Raw genomic sequence first — 25,713 nt, 5'->3', positions numbered from 1 at the left:
TGAATCACATATTCATATTATGAAGAGAGGAAAGAGAAAGAAAGACTAAGACAGAGGGGAAATAATAAAATCTGTTTCGGAAGTTGCAGATTCTTGTGTCTTGTGTGGCTGGGAATCGAACCAACATCGCCATCTATTAGTAGCAGACAGGCCTCTGCACCAGCCAGTCCAATGGCCAAGTGGTAAAGCCATTAAGGGGCTGGACAGATCACTTTCCCTCTTTCTCCTGGAGTACATTCCAGTCTTGGCCTTGCTCAGAAAAGGGCTGATGCACGGAAAAAAAATTCTGGAAGGTCGGAACGTTGGGATGTCCACCTCTTCCTTTCTCTCTAAACCCTACTCCATCTCTTCACACTCTAAACCCCACAGCATCCTCTCTCTCTCTCTAAACCCCATTCTCTAGACCCCACTCCATCTCTCTCATTCTCTTTCCCTCCCTCTCTTTAAACCCCACTCCAAAACAGTTTAGATTCTGGTCACTTATTTTTTCTCTCCTGGCCTTTAAGGGTTCTTGGATGTAAAAATGGGTCCTATTTTTCTTCTCTTATGGTAATGGCCTCAGATCAGATTGCCCTGTCAGGAGCTATAGTGGATGGTGTGTTGATGCCACAGCTGACTATTACTATGTGTGACACATTACCCATAATGCAAACCTGGCTGGTTCGAATCAAGTGAAAACAATGACGCATGCTAAAACGTTTAAAAGTTGTCTCCAGTCTGGTGAGGAGGCTCTTTGTCGCTGGCTCTTTGTTGCTCGTCCATTAGAGGGAAAAGGAGAGAAAGAGTGCTGTTTTATTTCAGCCTGAGTGTTTGTGTGTGTGTGTGCACCACTGTCACGGGCGTGGAAGAGGGGGCAAGGCAAGACAATGTTCCGGAGGGAGGGAAACAGGGACTTAAAGTTAGCTTCAGTGGAAAAAAAACAAACCTCTCGTCCTTCACTAGGGGGCTCCAACCAAATACCCGACGACTGGAAAAAATGACAGGACAGTTGAATCATCTGAGCTCTGCTTTGTGATAGAAAACAAATGTGGTGCCAGTCTCGCCTTACCCGAATGCACAAACCCAACTCTGTGCTTCCAATGCCGCCTAGTCTCTGCTGACCTCTGGGTTATTTCTGTTCCCGACTGGCCTGGGCTTCAGCCTGGAAAAGTCACTTTGTGTGTCTTGCCCCAAGGAATGGATGGGGTTTTAGACTCCCCAGCATCTATGTTATTTACTCATACAATAGGACTTTCATGGACCCTTGTCCCTTTCAGCCCTCCTAGCTGGAATCCTCCATTCTCTCTCCTGCCTTTCTTTGTTGGCCACATCCAGATGTCCCGCTCAAAGCAGTTGCCGTGGCAACCCAGCACAAGCATAAATGCGAAAAATTGTTTTCTGTCATGTTACGTATTTTATTTTTTTGCAGCAGGGCAGATTGGCCATCTGGCAATTCTGACAAATGCCAGATGGGCTGGACAATTATTTTTGGGGGTGGGTTTGTCGGAATTGACACCCCTAAAATATATTTTTTATATAAAAGGTGACATGGCCGTTAAGCCTGTTAATATTTTTTTTTATTACGATTTTTGCACAATTTCTTTGTTAAATTAATCTATAATGAGCCTTTGGCTGCTCAGTGGGCAACGGCCGGCTCGGTTCTCTGACTGAGCTGAGGTCACGCAAACTCACATTCAAAGTCAAACGCGGCATCAGCAAAGAGATCTGCTCCGACTCTGTCATCAATTAGGCAGTCAAGATCATGGATCATAAAACATTTTTAAAAGGTACCTATAAATGCGGAAAGAGCACATTATACATTGTCAACTCACTCAAAACGTCCTGTTTTTTTAGGCGACTAAAACCATGAATTGGTCAAAGAGTAAAGTGCATTATCTTCATAATTTCTGTAATGAAAGTGCCAATTAGACTATAGTTGCTATATTTTACTGTCAAAATAGGACTCCAGAATTTCAAGATTTATTTTGTGTTCAATAGAGATGAATTGCCGCTGTGCTTGTTTCACTGGAGTCTGCTGCTGTGATGAGGGAGCCACTCTCCTCTCCCTGCATGAGCTCGAGTGAAAAATTTGTTCTGGTCGTTTAACATTTCAAAATGCAATTGCGGGAAAAACACAGCTTGGGATGCTTTGTCCCTGTCAGAGAGGAGGGTCTCCGCTTTCTGTAGGAATCATTTACATTTCTCAACTCTCAATATTCCACTCAATAGCATCTATTTTACAACCAAGATATTTGATATGGCTTTGAGATTTGGAGTGCCGTGCGGTCATAGGCATATATAGGTCTCATGGGTAATAGCCTACAGCTGTGTGTTTTTTTTAGGACATTACATTTACTGGTGGATCATGCATTTTGCAATTCATCTGATATGTTACAAATCCAATATGTGCAATATGTTATGAATTGGTTGTGCGTAGTTTGAGCTTTCACTTCCTCAGGTGTTGAACCCCAAATGTTAATATCCTGATATTAGTTAGTGTACATAAAGATGTACGTAATTCATCTCTATTGATCACAAAATAAATCTTGAAATTCTGGAGTCCTATTTTGACAGTAAAATATAGCAACTATAATCTAATTGTCAACCGAAAATTCATGACAATCACCTTATTAGGTTAATAATAAATTGAATCATGCATTCCTGCTTGGATGTGTTAGATTGAACAACTTATGTCTTCAATACATTAGTAGTCCATTTATTACACTTCCTAATAAAGAACTATTAACTATTTTATAAGATGATTACTCATGACTTGAGTCCGACAAAATCATGGGGCTGGTGCCACCAACTGTAGAAGATAATGGCACCAGTGACACCAGGGTAAAATATTAGTCTGGAGCCCTGTAATAGTAATTAAAACTTAAGGTAGGTGTTGATTCAGGGGAACAGATAACAGCGCACTAATTTGCAATATAGCCTAAGTCGTTAGCTTGGCATTTGTAACGTATACAGCTTAAGCAGACATTCAAAAAGAGGCACAATGTGACAGGATAGAAGATGTCAAGATAGATAGAGAGCACGACAGGGAGGCAAACAAAGGTGAGTTGGTGGCCCGCGCATTGATGTGGGCAGGTGTGGATAATATGTCAGGGCCGAATTTTTGTCCAAGTCCGCCCCTGCCCGCAATCCTCCCCTGTTACTTTCTAGTGAGTGCAGCAGAGGAGTAGGAGGTGCAGAATTGGGGGTGCTAGGATTCTATGGGGTCTTCCTACCACCACTCGCACAATGAGTGGGTCTGTAAGCTGCTTGACCTTGTTGGGTTCTGATTGCATTACACTTTTCATCACAAATCTGCCATCGGTCCCATATATGTCTATGCTAGCATGCATATATAATCTATATAATGAAAACGACCCCATTAACTCTTGTCAAGGCATTTCATTCAGACACCAGGCACATCATTTATTCTGTTCCATCAGACGGACGGAGGATAAAAAAATCTGTTTCTAATCGATGAGGATGCTTCACCCATAGTTTGACATTGTGATTGGATAGAAAGGAAAGGAAATAATGTAAAAATAAACATAAAGCAAAGGGGGAACAATGTTGCAGGATACACACCCTCCAACACATATACACATCTAATACAAATCATTCAAGAACTTCATCAACGCAATAAACTAGAATGGTGTTCATTCTTCTACACGTCGACTGACTACACTTTTACCTGCCAATTATCCTTTCATCATCCCTCAAGTTAGACTTATTATACCAAAAAAAAACATAACACTTTTAAAACATTGATGGGGAGTTGGGAACTTGTCCTGTATAATGCATGACTAGTAGCTACACTCAAACCTATAAGGCCAAACCAGCAGAATTCACTTTACATTATACTCTCTATAGGCCTGCCTGTGTCAACTCCAGTTGTCATCCCAGTGCTGAAAGAATCAATTTTTTTATTTATTTTTTTTATTTACCTTTATTTTACTAGGCAAGTCAGTTAAGAACAAATTCTTATTTTCAATGACGGCCTCAGAACAGTGGGTTAACTGCCTGTTCAGAATGACAGATTTTGTACCTTGTCAGCTCAGGGATTTGAACTTGCAACCTTTTGGTTACTAGTCCAATGCTCTAACCACTAGGCTACCCTGCCGCCCCATTATGCTGAAATGAAGTTTCTGCTGTGACCCGGGGCTCATTTGCGAGGCTCCGCGGGGCTGAAGCGTGACTCATGGCCTGACCTTTGCATGGCCCTCGGATGACCTCCAGCTGGGGGTCTCGGCACTTGGCACGGAGGAACTCGCAGCGCGATGAGAAGGTTCTGCCGTCCGAAGCGCACAGGGGCTTCCTGGGACCACCAGTACACTCCATGTTACACTCCTTATCCTGCTCCACACGCAGAAACTGAGATAGAAAGGAAAGAGAGGGAGGGAGAGGCAAGAGGGAGATATGGACAGAAAGGAAGATGAGAGTAGAGAGAAAAGGAGACAGAAAGACAGAGAGCAAGATAGTGGAGAAAGGGACAGAAATAAGAGAGGTGTTAAACATGTTGAAAATCATTACACTGAATAATTTCATTGACCTCTCTGACAAAACAGTTTAATCTTCTCAAGCAGCTGGTGTGATTTCAAAGAGATGCACAGTATGTAGCCTAAATACACGGTGTAATTGGGGCCTGTGTATAGGCATATGCCTTGCAGAACCATATTGTGAGACTCTTATGCCAACAAGGTACAGCTGTCCATTCATTGCCTAAACCAAATATCGTAATTGAAAGTTCCTTTTTAGCAGTCTTTTCTAGTCGTTACTGGTGGTAAGAAGAAAACAAGCATAACATCCTCTCATTGATATACAACCACACAGACACCCTGATGAAACCGTCTCTATCACAGGACTGAGGAGAAGCTTGTCAGTCACAAGGAGTAGCCATGCCCTGTCTTGTCCCGGGGGTGAGGGGGTTGAGGGGGAGGGGAGCTGGATCAGACTTGAGTGACGCTTCCTGCTTGCCTTTTTTTCGTGCCAACACCTGCGCAGGAATTCACCTGAAATCCCTCCAGATTCCCGATGGATGTTTGACTGAGGCATGAAAAGAGAGCAACAATGATGCAGCCTCCTGGCTGAACGCATCAGATCACCTGTGTCAATGCCACCATTGTGTCTGCCCACCGCAAACTGAAACCCCCTCGCTGGTCCATACAAAGGAGCAGGCAACAGGCTGTGACTGCCACAATGAATGGAAAGACACCGAATGAGAAAGCGGCTAAATAAAATAGAAGTCTTGAGGGTTTTGTGTGACTTAGAGTACAAATGTGTGGGTTTTCATGGTGTTGGCTTGATTCTTGCATGTTCTGTACGATATTCAGGTGGATTGAATGGTGAAAACACACTGTTTTGTGCCCTCTCCTGTCTCCAGAACACACGCAGGTGTTGTTTTCATTTCAATCCAATAGTAAATGCCTGTTTGTGGACTTAACTGTCCTCTCCTGACACTTGAATTCTATTGTATCTGAAGTCATGTAAATATTGGACCACTCACAATAAACACAAACAGTTTTTTGTTTAAGTTGTCATTGTAGGTACGCACACATACACATGCAGTATACACACTCCTGAACAGCCGTAACCTCCAACACCCTCACACCCACCCACCCTCACACCCACACATATACACACACACACACACCTACAAGTTACCCACAGCAAATAAATCCATTGTTAGTGATCAAATGACAGGGCAGCGGGCCTAGAAAGATGAAAAAGGAAACATCATCCATATAGGTGGACGGGATGATCACTAATAAAATAAATTAGCTTTGTCTGACATGTAACAAATGAAGAGAGACTTGACGTGCCGAGGGTTTAGGGTTGTTAGCAGATGGGCCTCTAACAGTGCTCAGAAGAGGAGAGCTGGAGGGGCTGCACTGCACCTGGAAGAGCGCTAGCCTGGATCACGGCATCGCCCATGGCCGGGGGAGACAACCCCCTCTGTCATCTCTGATCATAAATCTCCCAGGGAGGAATCAGAAGAGAGAGGCCAGTTGAAACACATTGAGAAAGAGAGAGGAGCCACGACGGAAGACTTGGATTAAATAAAATAAAAAATATATTTTTACAAGCCCCTGTCTTTCTGTCTGTCTTGCTTTTCTTCCCTCGCTGCCTTTAAACTGATGCGTTGTCATTCTTTAAAAAAACATTGATCTGGAAGCTAAAGGGAGTAGAGATGAGACGGTGGAATAAAATGTTTGCACGTGCTACAGGGGCCCCACGTCTGTTTTCACAAACACACCCTGTGTCTGAGTCACGACTACAGTCTCTGCAGCCTTTCTTTCTTCCCTCCTCCTTCTCCCTTCTCTTACCCACTTGGGATACTATCTTCTGGATTGGGAGATAAATGATTGTCAGTGAATCTTTTAAGCCCACTTCCTCTGTCTTGGTTTTCTTTTACTGATCTATGCAAAACATCCATGTGAATGTTCATCCAATTTATGAATATCATCTCGAGAAGAAAAGAGGAGGGCTTGTTGCCCATTTCTGAGTGTGTTGGGGGTCTATCCCTAACCCCCCTTCTCTTCCTCCATGTCTCTCATCTCTCAGTTTCTTGGATCGTCTGCACCACTGCTTCTGACTGACAGTCTCCCACAGTCTTGGGTCAGAGAACTCTCTCACCCCCTCCCTCCTTCCTTCCCCCCCTCCTCCTCCCTCACTGTCTTCCCTTCCCATCGTACAGAAACAACATCTCCCATTAGGGCTTTCCCCTGCAGCTGTGACCTCCATGCACCCGGCCGCTCTCTTTCACAGCTCCCCGTCACATAAAGGGCAGGAGGCAAGAAAGACTGGGCAGAAAATGGCTTTCTTCAAGACCACAGCCGTAGCGGGCCAGGATCAGCTCTGACAATGATCAGTCTGTGTGTCCTCCAGACTTCAACCCAGACCCACCCCACTACAGCAGGCTAGCAGCCCCAGAGTCCCACCACAGACCAGAGTGCTACTGCTGCTGTCCACCTAGACCAGATCATAATTTTCAACCACAGCCAGTGGGCCTGACACTCCCCTGACATATCACTCCAACCTCATGGCAACCATCACACACCATAACAGGGCCTGGGCCACAATGTGATGGATTGTCCATTGCATCCCCACTGGGCACAAATGTCAATTCAATGTCTATTCCACGTTGTTTAACATTTTTTTTAATTATGTGGGAACAATGTTGATTCAACCAGTGTGTGCCCAGTGGGTCTGCTACAGCTAAGTGCATATCTCCGCCCTCCGCTCTACTGTGACTTACGACTTCTTCATAGAAGGAGAAGAAGAGAATTCATGCAAGACAGACCACTTGTTGTGGCTTGAGTCCTTTTCATGTACCCTTTTAATGTGTCCATTTCTCTCTCTTTCTAGTCTGTGTCCTTTTTATGCTATTTCCTTAATCTCTGTTGGAAGAAGCTTATTGCATCTGCTAAAATAATGCAATGAGAGGTTTGAAGATAACGAGGGGGGATTGAGAAAGGGAGTGGGTGTGAGAGAGAGGATTTTTCTTTTCTAGACCAACCAGCATACAAATCAAATCCTATTACCTCCCCTGGCTCTGCAGCTTTTTGGGATTGAATGGAGTGGTCTGGAGGCGAAGCTCCAGCAGAGAGCACATTGTAGCCCAATGAGGGCCTTCTGGGCTGGGGTGCCCCCTCTTCTACTGCCCCGAGAGGCCCCTCACACCACGGCCCCATACAGTCAATGGGGGCCCCAGCTGAGAGCCGTCACAAACGTGTTAAATTCGCTTGGCGGGGGTTTCCTGCACCACCGCTTGGATGCAAAGGAGATCATTAGTTTCCAGAATGGTGGACAGGGAAGAAATTGACAGCTTTTTAACCAGGCTATTAACTCAATCAAAGGCAAAGGCGTTTAATTGCTGTGAAAGATGTAAAAAATAAGAAGGGAAAAAAAGAAAAGACAAATCTGTGAAAGGCCGCTGGTAGTTTTTTATGTGAGGTTTTTTTTAAGTAAAGAAATGTTTGCAGGTGCTAAGTTTCGTGAATGACAAGGGGCCAATAGAGGCCATGTGTTAAGTTAAAGCATGATTTTTCTTTTCATAGGTTTGTGCCAGAGGCAGGCATTGTTCTACAAGTTATTTTCCGATTTAAACACAATTCTAGACAGGTCTAACACCTTTCACAGTACAATGACAAAAACATAACCTACCCAGGAATAACATAAGTGGCACATTGTTCAGCTGCCTAATAACATCAAGAGGGCATCGACAAATGTTTTAGGCAGAGAACATAACGTTATGACTATAACTATAGTTCCCTGAAGGAGGGAAACGAGGTACAATATACTATGGGGTGTCATACTCTCGCGACTTTGATTGAAGGATCTACAATCATGCCTGACAAGGCCAATGATATCCATGCCTTGCTGGAGGCCCTGCCCTCCACAGGTGATAAGCGTGAGGCTAGGATTCATTCTTTAAATGTTTTATACAGCTCTTCAAGGAGCCCAGGAATGGGCGACGCTGGGCCAAACAGGTGTTGTACCTCGTTTCCCTCCTTCAAGTAACAGTAGTTATAGTCATAACATTACGTTCCCTTTCAGTCAGTCAACTCGGTACAACATACTATGGGGAAATGTAATCATGCCCCAGGCCGACCCCAATGAATACTATAAATGAAACGTCCCTTGGCAGACCACCCACTCCTGACCCAGCCAGATGCGTCAGTCTGGGTATTGCACACAAGGTGCGCTGCTTACTGACTTTCCCCTGTCAAAGCCTTAAGGACACTGTTGGCTATACTGGGAGCAGTGACATCCAAGCAATAAAACCTCACAAAAATGTGTGGTGATACTCAACTCGCCGCAGCACAAATATCTCCTACAGTCAACCCTTTAAACAATGGGCAATGTGACCTCTGTTGCTCTTCAGAAGCAAAAGGAGGCGGCGAGATGGGAAATAGCCCAAAGCTAAGGACCTGGGCCCGGTTGCATAAAACATCTTAAGTGTTCTTAAGGGTTTACCTTAAGGAATAATTTAAGGATGTTGCATAGAGCCCCTCAAACAGTTTCACAGATGCCACCGTGTTGGCGCACCCAGAACCCTCTTTAGCATTCATAGTGGAGGTGGACGCGTCCGAGGCTGGGGTGGGTGCCATGCTATCACAGCGCTCTGGTACGCCACCGAAACTCCGCCCCTGCGCTTTCTTTTCGAGGAAGCTCGGTCCGGCGGAGCGTAACTATGTGGGGGACCGGGACTTCTTAGCGGTGGCAGCTAGGAGACTGAATCTGTCTTATAGACCAGGCTCCCTGAACACGAAGGCCGACGAGCTGTCTCGTCTCCATGACACGGAGGATCGGCCCACCGATCCTACTCCCATCCTTCCAGCCTCTAGGCTGGTGGCACCAGTGGTATGGGAGGTGGACTCGGACATCAAGCGGGCATTACGGGTGAAACCTGCACTTCCTCAGTGTCCGACTGGTCGCAAGTACGTGCCGCTTGGTGTTCGCGATCAACTGATTCGGTGGGCTCACACCCTACCCTCTTCGGGTCATCGTGGTGTGGCGAGGACAGTGCGGGATCTCAGGGGGAAGTATTGGTGGCCCACCTTGGCTAGGGACGTTAGGTTCTGTGTCTCTTCCTGTTCGGTGTTCGCCCAGAGTAAGGCTCCTAGGCACCTTCCTAGAGGGAAGTTACAGCCCCTCCCCATTCCACAACGGTCATGGTTTCACTTGTCAGTGGATTTCCTGACTGATCTTCCCCAGTCTCAGGGGAACACTACGGTCCTGGTTGTTGTGGATCGGTTTTCTAAGTCCTGCCGTCTCCTCCCGTTGCCCGGTCTCCCTACAGCCCTACAGACTGCAGAGGCACTATTTACCCACGTCTTCCGGCACTATGGTGTGCCGGAGGACATCATCTCTGATCGAGGTCCCCAGTTGACGTCTCGGGTATGGAGGGCGTTTATGGAGCATCTGGGGGTCTCGGTCAGCCTGACCTCCGGTTATCACCCCGAGAGTAATGGGCAGGTGGAGAGAGTAAACCAGGAGGTGGGTAGGTTTCTGCGGTCGTATTGCCAGGAACGGCCAGGGGAGTGGTCTAGGTACGTCCCATGGGCGGAGTATGCCCAGAACTCACTCCGTCTTCTATGAACCTATCACCATTTCAGTGTGTGTTGGGCTACCAGCCGGTCCTGGCACCATGGCATCCGAGTCAGACCGAGGCTCCTGTGGTGGAGGAGTGGGTACAGCGCTCCAAGGAGACCTGGAGAGCCGTCCAGGAATCCCTCAAACAAGCCAGTGGATGGCAGAAGAGGAGTGCTGACTGCCACCGCATTGAGGCCCCCATGTTTGTACCGGTGGACAGGTTCTGGCTCTCGACCTGAAACCTACCCCTCTGCTTGCCCTGCCGGAAGCTGGGGCTGCAGTGTGTGGGGCCCTTCAAAGTCCTGAGGAGGATAAACGAGGTGTGTTATAGATTACAACTCCCTTCCTATTTTTGTATTAACCCCTCGTTTCATGTGTCTCTCCTCAGGCCGGTGGTATCTGGTCCCCTGCAGGAAGGTGAGGTGCCGAAGGTCCCTCCGCCCCCTCTGGACATCGAGGGGTCCCCGGCGTACAGGATACGTGCCATTCTGGACTCGAGATGCTGAGTGAGGGGCCTGCACGTCTTGGACCCGTAACTGTTGAGGGATTTCCATCGCCTCCACCCGGATCGGGGTCGCCCTCGGGGCCGTACGTCATCACCGGCCTACTAGCTGGACTGTTTGAGTCCCCGTGTTTGGGGCATTTGGATTTTGTGCGCCCTGTGTTCCGTGGGGTGGCTTATGTTCATCGTTAGTGCATTAAATAGCACTCCCCTGAACTCTCTGCTTCCTGCGCCTGACTTTGCACCCACTACACCCGTTACAACATTGCTATCTTTCTAAAGTAAATTTGACGACAAAACAATTTGGCAAAGTTTTTTAAAAATAATTATTTGTTTACTTTAGCAATGCCATCGTATTTCCATGCCACTCTAAGTTAGTGTAATTCAGACAAAACAGTCACATTAGCATCCGAGGTGCAACCCTTGTCTCTAGGGCACAAATAAATATTGAATGCAGCTATGGTGGTACTAGCTAACTCATGTCTGACTACAACAGTATACTAACTAGCAGCAACAAACTCAAACTAGCCCAGGGCCATAGCAAAACATGTCCCAGTTGGTTGTATAATGTAACGTGTTTATCTAATACAATCTGGAGCCAGTCAGTCTACATCTGTAAAGCATAGAATTAGCTTCCAAATGAGATTACGTTATTTCGCAAGCTATGTTTATAACTGAGGGATGATGACAATTGTTGACCCTGTTTTCCTGTTAGACAAAGTGCACAGTTGGGTGTCAGATGGATCCCCTGGTCAGGAATACATCCCGGGACCTACCAGAAGGAGCAAAGGTGGGTATCATAGCATGTCCGGTAATGTGATTGCCATTGATTCCAGAGTCTTCCTTGACTCCTACGAAAAGGACACGGCATCATCAGACAGTGACCCGAGTTACTACCCTGATGACACAGGCGACTTCATCAACAATGACAGGTGAGGTGTGTTATATAAAAAGTTGTATTCAAAAATACCCGTCTTGATAAAATAGTTGGCCAATTTTGGTTCTGAAGTATATTAGCAAAAAGCCTTGTCCTTTCTTTATAACAAAATGCAATTTACCACTTGGCTGTCTAATAATATATGCCATTTAGCGGACGCTAATATATCACCATGTCACAGTCCCTCCCAGTCAACAACACCTCATAAAATTGCCTGCTGCAGTTGATCGAGATATGTCCAGTTTGCAACCGAACATGCAGCATAGAAAAGACCAGCAAGGGAGCCCTCATCAATATCATGCAGACATGCCCTTGCTGTGAGAATTCCTATAAATTGAACAGTCACTCAATCAATCAAATGTATTTATAAAGCCCTTTTTACATCAGCCGATGCCACAAAGTGCTGTACAGAAAACCAGCCTAAAATGCCAAACAGCAAGCAATGCAGATGTAGAAGCACGGTGGCAAGGAAAAACTCCCTAGAAAGGCCGGAACCTAGGAAGAAACCTAGAGAGAAACCATGCTTTGAGGGGTGACCAGTCCTCTTCTGGCTGTGCTGGGTGGAGATTATAACAGAACATGGCCAAGATGTTCAAACGTTCATAGATGATCAGCATGGTCAGATAACAATAATCACAGTGGTTGTAGAGGGTGCAACAGGACAGCACCTCAGGAGTAAATGTCAGTCAGCCACATGTTGGCAAGTATCCGGCCAGTAACCTTCACCTGTCAGCGGCAACAGCTTTCAAAGGCTCATCATTTGTACAAATACAGAAGGTGACCCACTTCATTGCTTTGACACATTTGATAACCCAATTATGAAACATGATTTATGTAACTGACATTTGTTTCTTGTTTTCTACTTCTTAGATGCATACAGTGCCATGCAAAAGTATTCATCCCCCTTGGTGTTTTTCCTATTTTGTTGCATTACAACCTGTCATTTAACTATATTTTTACTTGGATTTAATGTAATGGACATAACACAAAATAGTCGAAAAATTGGTGAAGTGAAATGAAAAAAAAAGAACTTGTTTCAAAAATTTATAAAATATACAAAATGGAAAAGTTGTGATTGCATATGTGTTCACCCCTTTGCTATGAAGCCCCTAAAAAAGATATGGTGCAACCAATTACCTTCAAAATACAGAATTAGTTAGATTGCACAAAACTTATTTAAGTGTCACATGATCTCAGTATATATACACCTGTGCTGAAAGGCCCCAGAGTCTGCAACACCACTATGCAGGAGGCAACACCAAGCAAGTGGCACCATGAACACCAAGGAGCTCAAACAGGCCAGGGACAAAGTTTTGGAGACGTACAGATCAGGGAGGGCATTAATCAGAGAGGCAACAAAGAGACTAAAGATAACCCTGAAGGAGTTGCAAAGTTCCACAGCAGAGATTGGAGTACCTGTCCATAGGACCACTTTAAGCAGTACACTCCACAGAGCTGGCCTTTACGGAAGAGTGGCCAGAAAAAAAGCCATTCTTAAAGAAATCGCCAAAAGGCATGTTGGAGACCCCCCAAACATATGAAAGACGGTATTCTGGTCAGATGAGACTAAAATGTAGCTTTTTGGCCATTAAGGAAAACACTATGTCTGGCGCAAACCCAACACCCCGCATCACCCCAAGAACGCCATCCCCACAGTGAAGCATGGTAGTGGCAGCACCATGCTGTGACTATGTTTTTCCTCGGCAGGGACTGGGACACTGGTCAGAATTGAAGGAATGATGGATGGCGTTAAATAAATGGAAATTGTTGAGGGAAACCTGTTTGTCTTCCAGAGATTTGAGACTGGGACAGAGGTTCACCTTCCAGCAGGACAATGACCCTAAGCATACTGCTAAAGCTACACTCGAGCGGTGTAAGGGGAAACATTTAAACGTCTTGGAATGGCCGAGTCAAAGCCCAGACCTCAATCCAATTGAGAATCTGTGGTATGACTTAAAGATTGCTGCACACCAGAGGAACCCATCCAACTTGAAGAAGCTGGAGCAGTTTCACCTTGAAGAATGGGCAAAAATTCCAGTGGCTCGATGTGCCAAGCTTATAGAGACATACCCCAAGTGACTTGCAGCTATAATTGCAGCAAACGGTGGCTCTCTACAAAGTATTGACTTTAGGGGGGTGAATAGTTATGCACACTCAAGTTTTCTGTGTTTCTGTCTTATTTCTTGTTTGTTTAACAATTAAAAATATATATTGCATCTTCAAAGTGGTAGGCATGTTGTGTAAATTAAATGATACAAACTTTTTTCCCAACTTTTTATTCCAGGTTGTTAGACAACAAAATAGGAAAAATGCCAAGGGGGTGAATACTTTCGCAAGCCACTGTATAATGTCCAGGGCATGATATATCTGAAGTGAAATAGAAAGGTGAAAGCATAGATCAGGTTGGTTTCATCAGGCTAATCAGAAACAACATTTCCAAATGCACTCGCACATCTGAGCTGTCTTTTTTGCAGGTGCATGGTAACAGTTGAATACAATGAGAGAAAAGAAGGAAACCGCACACTTGATAGTATCACAGGCTAATCAGAACCACCGTTGATAATGTAATCAGTGCTTTGTGTGTTTGTGTCAAATGCCTTATGAAATTATGACTTTACAATGATTTCCATGCTTTTTAATGGAAATTCCAAAGCCAAATATATTGAATATTGAATATTAAACAAAATATTGAATTGAAAATATTTCAGTTGTGTATATTACTTAGTTTTAATTTGATTAGTTCATTATTTTTCATTTCATAAAGTAATCATCTCATCTCTACTCAAGCAATTGCAGTCAGCCAGCCAGGCCATCGAAAATGATGTCTTACCCATGCTGTACTGTTTTTAGTCATCTTATTTAGCTAGCCTGCAGAGCTGTCTGATGAAATAATTTTACTTGTTCTTCAAAGTAGATAAGGCATACTTTCACGAACTGTCTCTATCCCTCTCCTCTTGTGTTGTGTACATTCCTCTCTCGGTCTATGTGGTCTGTGTGTATCTAACCTAACGTAGCAGCCGTAAAAGTGTATCCATCCAGAAATATGCATACTGTATATGACAAGATGTCCATGTCTCTGCCCTAACAATCGGAGTCATAAAGGTGGGAAGGCAGGTTACAATCGTAGGTCCAAAATAAGCCCACAGAAATGCATTGGGCTTGTTTTGGACAGATTTTGGCAAGAGTGAAACCTCTCACTTCGCCTCTTACTCTCTGATCCATCTAAGCTGGGGAAAAATGGCACAATAGTAAAAAAAAATGGTCATTGTAGTTAATTACCATGTTTCTGCGCTGAACTAGGTTGAATATTTGCTCAATTAAAACTATGACTCCCTTCAACCCAGCATCCCAAATAGTACTTAATTTGGTTTATTTTGTGAATGATTTGATTTCCTCTCTAGATTAACAGTGCACTGGGTTCACAAAATAAAAAAACGTAATGGAATTCATGTAACTGAACTTGACGACGGTCAATGACTTGTTTAATAGCCCAAAAAAAGTATATGTTGGTAAATCGCTCAGCAGTACCGACCAGTATCTTTGATGAGTGGCCAGGAGCTGATCTACGCTGCTATGCCCATCAATGGGGCTCTGGCAAAGACCTCACCTCTGGCCTGCTCACCAATGGTCGTCAATGGGGAGAACAGAATTAGGTAGGTTTAGTCTGACAAGGCACTCAACACATCAACTCAACACATTCACAATGAGGTGATTACTAATAATACAATACAGCACAAATGTCCAGTAACAGTAATACTATTTTCATTCCATGTGTCGCTGATGAAATCTGCCTCAACTCTGCCTATTGCAGATGGACTGGAGATGCTTTTTCCAGATGGCAGCCTCAGTCATTTGATGGGAAGACTATAGTTGGGTAGGTTTTATCTGACCTGTTCAATCATTAAATTCTTCGAGATAGGGGGCGCTCTTTTAATTTTTGGATAAAAAATGTTCCCGTTTTAAACAAGATATTTTGTCACGAAAAGATGCTCGACTATGCATGTAATTGACAGCTTTGGAAAGAAAAAACTTCAAAACTGCAAAGATATTATCTGTGAGTGCCCCAGAACTAATGCTACAGGCGAAACCAAGATGAAATTTCATACAGGAAATGCCCCAGATTCTGAAGGTGCTGTGTTCCAATGTCTCCTTATATGGCTGTGAATGCGCCAGGAATGAGCCTGCACTTTCTGCCGTTTCCCCAAGGTGTCTGCAGCATTGTGACGTATTTGTAGGCATATCATTGGAAGATTGACCATAAGAGACTACATTTACCAGGTGTCCGCCCGGTGTCCTGCGTCGAAATTGTTGCGTAATCTCTAGGTCCATACACGTTCCATTTCTTCAGAGGAGAAACTAAACTGCCACGAATGATTTATCATCGATAGATATGTGAAAAACACCTTGAGGATTGATTCTAAACAACGTTTGCCATGTTTCTGTCGATATTATGGAGTTAATTTGGAAAAAAGTTTGGGTTGTAATGACTTAATTTTCTGTTTTTTTCTTACCCAAACGGAGCGATTTGTCTTCACAAATAATATTTTTGGAAAAACTGAACATTTGCTATCTAACTGAGAGTCTCCTCATTGAAAACATCTGAAGTTCTTCAAAGGTAAATTATTTTATTTGAATGCTTTTCTTGTTTTTGTGAAAATGTTGCATGCTGAATGCTAGGCTAAATGCTATGCTAGGCTATCAATACTCTTACACAAATGCTTGTTTAGCTATGGTTCAAAAGCATATTTTGAAAATCTGAGATGACAGTGTTGTTAACAAAAGGCTAAGCTTGAGAGCAAATATATTTCTTTAATTTAATTAGCGATTTTCATGAATAGTTAACGTTGCGTTATGGTAATGAGCTTGAGGCTGTATTCACGATCCCGGATCCGGGATGGCTAGAATCAAGAGGGTATTAACATAGTACTTGTTTGTGTGTCAGATACTTTATTTCCTATCCTAACTGCCATTGCTAATAAAACACATACACTATGTGTGTGTATTCACAGAAACATGTATGGAGCCAGCACATGGAGACTTGAAAGACAGGCTTGATACTGGTGTCTCTGAATGGGGAGAGACCTGGCAATCGGCTTTTTTATTATTGAATTGAGTGGTATCAGTCAATATCGGGAGGGAGAAACCCTGTGTATTCTGCACCAGGATCAGGGACCTCCTGTTGTATATGGGACACCACACAGGAAGGTATGACCACTCTGACATGTTTGCCAAGGTAGCCCCATTGCCACCAGACAGAATGCTGTGAATGGCAATGAAAGATGAAAGGTGGACATTGTTATATTAGTAGAACACTGCTTCTACGGTATTACGTAAAGGCTTGTTTATTATATATGGACCTGTTACTACATTTAAAAGTTATCAAAACACTTAGATTATCTACATAAATTCAGCAAATGCATCCTTCTCATATTACTCTGTAGGCTACTGACCTATTCAAAGCTATTGAACTCAACCTGAATGAAGTTAGTTTGTTGTGATTAAGTTGAGGGAAACAGCTGCGGGCTGCTGACAGATGGGTGTGTCTTGGTGGTGGCAAAGGCACACCCAAGAAGCACCCACATCGAACCACACCCACAAGCCAACTCACGTTTGGCTTCTGTCATGGCCACTAGCATTTCTTGAGGAGCAAGCTAAAACATGAGGCCAAATCAGCGGGTGCAGTTCCCCTTAACCTGTTAAGTCGACCCTCTACTTTTTCGAACATTCTGTTAAAAATCGCGCAACATTTCAGCGCCCTGCTACTCAGGCCAGGAATATAGTATATGCATATGATTAGTATGTGTGGATAGAAAACACTCAGACGTTTATAAAACTGGTTAAATCACGTCTGTGACTATAACAGAACGTGCGTTTCGTCGAAAAGTGCAGGAATATCTGATCACTGAAAATGGAAAAAAATATCCATCCGCGACTTCAAGGAATTGTTCAAAGTGAATCAAATTAAATTAAATGAGGCCGAGGTCTCCGACCGGATGTTTTGGTCGAGCTCTCTCCAAGACATTTTTTCGAAACAGACACCTATAGAATTGACATCACCACAACCTAACACCACAACATTCCATGTTATATCTATTGTCTCACAAAGTTCTTTACATGTATTAACCATGTGAAGCATCTATGTAGGCCTTATAAAGGGTTTATGTAAAATAATAATTTTTGTTGAAAAACTAACACCCCAAGAGTGTTGGCGTGTATATGGGAGGCGAAGTCAAGTGCAAGAGAGCGGAGTATAATAAAAAGGCTCACTTTACGAGTGCCAAAACACGGTCTAAAACAAAAGTGCAGCGCCTGACAATAACAATAAACAATCACTCACAAATACAACATGGGGAACAGAGGGTTAAATAATAAACAAGTAATTGTTTGAGTGAATCCAGGTGTGATAAAACAAAGACAGAACAAATGGAAAATGAAAAGTGGATCAGCGGTGGCTAGAAAGCCGGTGACGTCGACCGCCGAACGCCGCCCGAACAAGGAGAGGGACCGACTTCGGCGGAAGTCGTGACACACTTAGGCTACTGTTAGTGGATTGAGCACAGTGCACAACAATGGCTGTGAAAGTGGGATAAAATGCCTAATAATCAAAAACCTAAAACAATGTTAAATAATAAGATATGATCTCTGAACGCTCATGCAAATAGTTACCAAATTTTTCTGTGGTAAGCAATGAATACCTGTGGAGTTACAGTAACTCATTCTGGGGTGTTGTTTTAACACTGTAGGGTGTAAAGGCCTATTTGCATATTTATTTCCCAGGGTTCCTTTCAAGTACATTTTAGAGGTAATTGTAGTACACATTACGTGTTTGCTAGTGACAGAAACATTATTGTTGCATTTCACAGCTTTCAGTCCTGCAACCTTCAGCAAGTGAGTGGCTAAGTGAATATTTTATCATAAAGATTTAATTATTTATGACAATATATTACTTTTTTTGACAACATCATACTTCGACAGCCTAGTTTTACCCTAACACAGTGGTCTGAAAAACTTGGTTTGCAGGCCACATCGGCAAGTCATATTAGGATATCCAACAATTGGAACTTGTAAGGGATAAATGAGACTACCTAAACCATCTACACTGGAACAACCATCTCAATAACAGATGCAATAAGTCCAACCACTTACAGATCGGATATGTTAAGAAAAATGTGTTATCTTTGGGTAGTATAAGAACAATGAATCAATCAATATGCATGCAGAAACATAGATATTAAAACAAACAATTATAAATAGCAACCTGCAGCAAGGGATACTGGTAAATATGATCATGAGGCCCCTTCCGTGTTTTTTTGCACTCTGACAGAGAAATGACCTCAACACAGTGGAGTGACAAAAACCCCACATCATTTATTCACCGCAGGTGGCGTCAATTTCAATCCCACTGGTGTTAACTCCATTAGAATCAAAAGTCAGATATAACACTCACAACACTTTTTAGCTCAACGCTGAGAACACACACACCAAACACTGCTCCATCCCTCTGCCTCCACAAGGACAGAGTGCACACATATATCAGTGTGTATGTGTTTGTGGACGGCTAGTCTCTGCGAACAGTTGATGACGGAAGTTTACATGTACCTTAGCCAAATATATTTAAACTCAGTTTTCACAATTCCTGACATTTAAACCTAGTAATAATTCCCAGTCTTAGTTAAGTTAGGATCAGCACTTTATTTTAAGAATGTGAAATGTCACAATAAAAGTAATGATAATTATTTATTTCAGCTATTATTTATTTCATTACATTCCCAGTGGGTCAGATGTTTACATACACTCAATTAGTATTTGGTAGAATTGCCTTTAAATTCTTTAACTTGGGTCAAACGTTTCCGGTAGCCTTCCACAAGCTTCCCACAATAAGTTGGGTGAATTTTGGCCCATCCTCCAGACAGAGCTAGAGTAACTGATTCAGGTTTGCAGGCCTCCTTGCTCGCACATGTTTTTTCAGTTCTGCCCACAAATCATCTATAGGATTGATGTTAGGGCTTTGTGATGACCACTCCAATACCTTGACTTTGTTGTCCTTAAGCCATTTTGCCACAACTTTGGAAGTATGCTTGGGGTCATTGTCCAATTGGAAGATCCATTTACAACCACGCTTTTACTTCCTGACTGATGTATTGAGATGTTGCGTCAATATATCCACGTAATTTTCCTACCTCATGATGCCATCTATTTTGTGAAGTGCACCAGTGCCTCCTGCAGCAAAGTACCCCCACAACATGATGCTGCCACCCCCGTGCTTCACGGTTGGGATGGTGTTCTTTGGCTTGCAAGCCTCCCCCTTTTTCTTCCAAACAAAACAATGGTCATTATGGCCAAACAGTTCTATTTTTGTTTCATCCGACCAGAGGACATTTCTCCAAAAAGTACAATCTTTGTCCCCATGTGCAGTTGTAAACCATAGTCTGGCTTTTTTATGGGGGTTTTGGAGCAGTGGCTTCTTCCTTGCTGAGCGGCCTTTCAGGCTATGTCAATATAGGACTTGTTTTACTGTGAATATAGATACCTTTGTACCTGTTTCCTCCAGCATTTTCACAAGGTCCTTTGCTGTTGTCTGGGATTGATTTGCACTTTTCGCACCAAAGTACGTTCATCTTTAGGAGACATACTGCTCTTTCCTGAGCAGTATGACGGCTGCGTTGTCCCATGGTGTTGTCCCATAGTTGCGTACTGTTGTTTGTCCAGATGAAAATGGTACCTTCAGGCTTTTATATTTGGTAGCACTTATGTGTTTTTTCTTTGCCTCCAACCCCTATCGACATGTGGAACGAATGTGGGTAGGTAGGGCTAGGTCTACATAACGGTGCTAATTATTTTTTAAATCACAAAAGCTCTGACGAAAGCCGTGAGACCAATAAGTAAGCTTATTAATATCAGTGATACTATCAAGAGCAGTGTACAGTTTCCTGTTTCCTTCATCTTGTTTAACTGTTGCCATGCACCTGCAAAAAAGATTGCTCAGATGTGCGAATGCCTTTTGAATTTTGTATTACCTTCAGACTTTTGGAAATTGCTCTCAATGATGAACCAAACATGTGGAGGTCCATACTTTTTTTGGGGTCTTGGCTGATTTCTTTTGATTTTCCTGTGATGTCAAGCAAAGAGGCACTGAGTTTGAAGGTCGGCCTTAAAATACATCCACAGGTACACCTCCAAATGACTCTAATGATGTCACTTAGCCTATCAGAGGCTTCTAAAGCCATGACAACATTTTCTGGAATTTTCCAAGCTGTTTAAAGACACAGTCATCATAGTGTATGTAAACTTCTGACCCACTTTAATTGTGATACAGTGAACTATAAGTGAAATAATCTGCCTATGAACAATTGTTGAAAAAATGACTTGTGTCATGCAGAAAGTAGATGTCCTAACCGACTTGCCAAAGCTGTAGTTGTTAACAAGAAATTTGTGGAGTGGTTGAAAAATGTGTTTTAATGACTCCAACCTAAGTGTATGTAAACTTTTGACTTCAACTGTATATCACAGTGTGTGTGAGAATGCAGAGCGAGAGGTGCATCTGCACAATGCAATGCTTCCTCCCACATTCCAAAATGCCATGTGCAGGCAGAGGAGAGAGCTTCTCTGACCCCTCACCTCCAGGTTAACAACCCATGGCCATTTGTTTCCCATTGGATATTAAGGCATCCTCGCACAGCCCATAAATAGTGGCACTAAGGGCGGTGGCTGCCACATCAACCTCTAAATCACAGAGGCAAGACTCTGACACTGCGCATTCCTCTACAGCCACTTCGGCCTCCAGTCTCTACAACTTTCTATTATTCCTACCTGAGCAGAAGTGAGCAGAGATGAGCACTGTGAGCACACATGATTACGGTCGTTAAAAAAACCTCCAGCCACCCAAAAATGTGCTCTTGCCTCTCTTTTCTTCATAAGCATGCAAGGGCTCATGGGTAATATGGAATGGGCACTGTAGTGTTGTTGGGTTTCCCCTACTGGGTTATGATGCAATGAACATGTCAACATTACACTCTAAGAGGGGACAGCAATTAGGTTGTTTTAGAGTTCACCAGAAGCCTTGTGTGCATGGTGCTTCAGACCATTACTCAGATCTAGAGGGGGATGAACTGACATTGGCCTGTGCTTCGCCTGTGGTAACAATGACAAGTGCTTTGTGAATGTAAATGCACTGGTAAGGCAGTGAAAGCAGAGAGGCATGGACCCCATCCCCAAAGAGTGCATTGTCATCAGTGCTGTTGGATGTTGGATGCAGTCATGTTTGCATATTTGGCTTCTAGCTTGCTGTCTGGGTGACTAGCACAACAAAACTGGAGAGGATCACTGGGCAAGCCAGGCACTGGAGCAATGAGCAGGCTTCTAACAGGCACATCAGCATCACAGAGACATGCCAGCAGAGATAATCACTCCACTCCTACCATCTGGAGCTGTCAGACCCTACAAACCCAGGGAGATGGCACCTAGAGATTCTATCAGGTCAGACAGAGTACATGCGCCCAGATGCCACTGCTTGGCAGAAAGAATGCACCCAGAGATTCTGTCAGGCCACTTAGCCAGACGGAGTACATGCACACAAAAATTCCTCTTACGTTTCTTTTTGAGGAGCAAAACTTTTGGTGGAAGGTACAATGCTGCGTACAGATCCCCAAGAACTCGTCGAGATACATTGAGTTTCCTTGTAGGCCTATGTGGCGAGGAAACTGTGAAGCAAGCTGTGAAGCAAGCTGTTTATGTGTCTTTTATTAAAGAATTTGAAACAATGTTGTGTCTGTTTGCTGCTTTTCATTCAATCATGTAGCTGTTCCTTAGGCTGTGGCCTAAAATAAATGTGTTCATATGGGCAGAATATTATATTTTGTAGCATTGGCTACCAAATGTATGACAATAAACAGTTCATGCAAAAATATTGGATCAGGTAAAAGGCAGGGCTAAGGTCGTTTCAATTTAAAGAAGACTCTTTGTCACATGAAAATAGAAATGGAAACATTGTGATTTTAGAGACACAAAGTAACAATAGCCTCTATGATAAAATATACAGCCCATCCTACGCAATTGGGCACAGTAGCCTAGACCTTGATGCTTTCTCTGTTAAATCTTCTAGACCCTGCTGTAAATCAATCTGACAATAGCAGGCAATCAACATAAATGTAGGGGTATTGGATGGAATCCAACATTGATCGCAACAGTCTTCATAGGCGCGGCGAACTAGCACCCCATGCTATATCCCAACATCTGACTCTCATTCAGAAGAAAAAAAATCTGGATGAGCTGATGATGGTTGACAATATCACTAGGCTTAACTAAACACCTGGATTCCAAATGAGCATCCAACAAGTAGTCCTATTGGCCTATGCATATTGAAGTACAACGCAAGCATTTGATTTTGCAATAGCATACATCATTTTGGATTTGTATGCCCATGAAAACTGTAAAATATCAACATGAACATTTGATAAAATGTTGCTGCCATTTTTAGCGAACCACCTCATAGACTGAGCAATACTTTTGTCCCCCTGATGGCTCATTAAGGGGTCTATGGGTTTCTGTTGTGTTCATGATGGATTAGAATTTTAAGCTTCAGAACATTCACACCTAGCCTAATGGTCAATCAGCTCACAATTGTCTGGACACTTTCCTACCTGTACAGTGTAGGTCAGTCACATTTCTGTTTCCTTTTCATATCTCAAAAAATGCAACAGGTAGCCTATTGATACAAATTTTACATAGGCTATTGGTGACGTCACTATAGCCTAATATTCCTCAAATCGATGAAAAGATTTGGTGTGCTGTTGACAAAAAGCGGTACGGAATCTCTAATAATTAGCCTATCCTAAAAAACGAATCATGATGTGCTGAATATGAATGAATCTGCACAGTGCCTTGCTAATTAAAGCCAATTATCATGTTTGAGTAGGCTATAGGCCTCATTTTCAAGAAAATATCATAGGCCTAGTTTTATTATATTGATAATTAGATTCTATGGAGCATACTGAAAGAAAATTAATTAATGCAAGGTTAAAATAAATGTTCTTTCAGTTTGTCTATTTCTTATATTGAATATGTGCATGTTTTTTATATTTTTTTTATGGATGACATTTTTCAACTTATTTCAACCCTGTTTTATTTATTCTATCTAAAAGGCAACGAATGCAGCACATGCGAAATATCACTATAATAAGGCTACAAGACTATGAGGCTGTTTTTAGCCTACATACTTTATATCATCCTTCAAACAGGTTTAAACGAGTTTCCCCGCCAAGCAACCAGCCAGCTATTCCCTAGCCAATGTGTTTACACTCGCAATGAGAGCGCACAGGCGCGCAAGGACGAAAGACTTCGCTGACATGGAGTCCCACGAAGGAGCAGCGTTTGCACAAAAAATGCTTTGAGAAATGCAATTGTTACAGACAAAATTCACCCAAAGATTCAATAAGGCTAAACTGAAGAATTCTCTAAATTATTTCAGACCTTTGAAAGTCATTACATTAAATTAGCTATAGGTGTTAGCAGTACATCTAGCTTTCACAATGGACTCTTATACCCAGATATGTTTCACTAAAACGGATTTTAGAATGATGGACTCATGTGGACAAGTCAATATTTGGTGTACCTCTAACATGCATAAAGCTTAAGAACACTGCTCTGGTAAAAAAAATTATAATAATCAAAACCACCACCACACTATGTTTTAATGTATATACAATATGCAATGTTCACTTATTTAGCGTAATCAAACACACAGCTAATCTTCTTTCGGATCAAAAATAACTATTTTTACAATGTAGTTTGTTCCTCCTTTGCTCAACTAAACATGTTATCTGTCTCATCTACATGATCTAACTCAATCTAACGAAACAAGGTAAGTTGATTGATTTAATCAATCCAATGCAAGTCAATAGTACCTAAACTAGAATTTTCCAAATCATGTCCAAGTCATCTACAAGTTACTTCATTGAGTTACACAGTCATTTTTTGTCATACTTTAGGATGATGATTTGGACATGATTTGGCACGGAAATTAGAGGGACCTTACATCAAAGAGGGACCTTACATGAATGGTCCTATCATTTAAGTTAAAAAATATATATTAAAAGAATAGAAATAGAAATATTAAAAAAAGATTACATATAAATAAATAGATATATTAACAGGCCTAAATAAAGAAATACAAAAATGAAAAAGATAGACAATATCTAGTTCCAGATAAAACAACACTTAAATCAATAGGCTATGTTCATGGGTTCAAAAATATGCAAGTGGAGAATCCGAACCATATGTTATTCTTCGCGGCTCGTAAACTGGTGAAAAAACGTTATTTTCTTAATTGCCATCACATAAAGCCATTGCTCCAAGCGTGCATTCTGCGCGTAAGAAGGCTATATCCCAAATAAACCAATACACAAGTATGACAAATGCTCGACTGCAAAAAGTCAGAGTATTCTGGCAGAAGTATACTATAGTATCCTACCGTGAGAGCGGAGAACTTCTGAGCGTGCCCGGCGCAAAGGAGGCAGAGAAGGACCAAGAGCAGGCAGACGCGCATCCTGATGGTGGCTCTCAATGAAAATTACGCACGATCCAAAGTGAAGCCTCCAGCCTACTGTCTCGGCTTCAGCAAAACCAACTGTGTCCTAAGTATCCAAATACTTTTCTTGAGAAAATGCGCTCAATTCAATTACCAAGGTACTCCTTTCAATTGACTTTGTGAAGAAGTTGTGGGGCAGACGTTTATTTTATCACACGTTTTTATCTCTGCCAATTCCGTTACTTCTGCAACCTTCTGATATTATCCTTATTTCTCGCAGTGCGAAATGCCCCTTGTGTCCTGACCTTTTTCCCTCCTTCGGTGCTCTCTCTCTCTCACACACACACTCTGTCTCTCTCTCTCTCACACACACACTCTGTCTCTCTCTCGACTTTTCTCCACACCCCCTCCCTCTCCTCGTATGTGGACTAGATCCCTTATCGGATGCAGGCAGTTCCTTGGTAGCCTATACGTTTTGAAGTTATCTTTCTGCTGCTGGTAGCTAAGGCAAACAAAGTTCTATTTTCTTTCTTTCTCCCTCTTTTTCTTTTTTTCCCCTAAACCACAACAGGGAATCCTTTTCTCTTTTGTCCTCTGCTGTGTTATGAGCCACGCTCAGTAAAGAGAGGACCAGACTGCGTAAAGGCGTAGTGAGTATGGAGTAGCGACTAGCGCATG

The 25,713-nt window shown here is 42.8% G+C and overlaps 1 protein-coding gene across 3 annotated transcripts in view; it reads right to left on the bottom strand.

Annotated features, from left to right (window-relative positions):
• Nucleotides 1-25,391, bottom strand: part of smoc2 (SPARC related modular calcium binding 2) — a 62,710-nt gene extending 37,319 nt beyond the window's left edge. For all 3 annotated transcript variants that reach the window (XM_052498281.1, XM_052498283.1, XM_052498282.1), the window contains exons 1-2: nucleotides 24,979-25,391; nucleotides 4,185-4,347 (exon numbers count right to left, since the gene is read on the bottom strand). In XM_052498281.1, the coding sequence (XP_052354241.1) occupies nucleotides 4,185-4,347; nucleotides 24,979-25,053 (238 nt within the window). In that variant the 5' untranslated portion in view covers nucleotides 25,054-25,391. The remainder of the gene's footprint in view (nucleotides 1-4,184; nucleotides 4,348-24,978) is intronic.
• Nucleotides 25,392-25,713: the final 322 nt, after the last annotated feature.

Source organism: Oncorhynchus keta, chromosome 36, assembly GCF_023373465.1.
Source record: "Oncorhynchus keta strain PuntledgeMale-10-30-2019 chromosome 36, Oket_V2, whole genome shotgun sequence".
Taxonomy (NCBI): domain Eukaryota; kingdom Metazoa; phylum Chordata; class Actinopteri; order Salmoniformes; family Salmonidae; genus Oncorhynchus; species Oncorhynchus keta.
The sequence above is the reverse complement of the archived record's forward strand: the minus strand, read 5'-3'. Positions and strand labels throughout refer to the sequence as shown.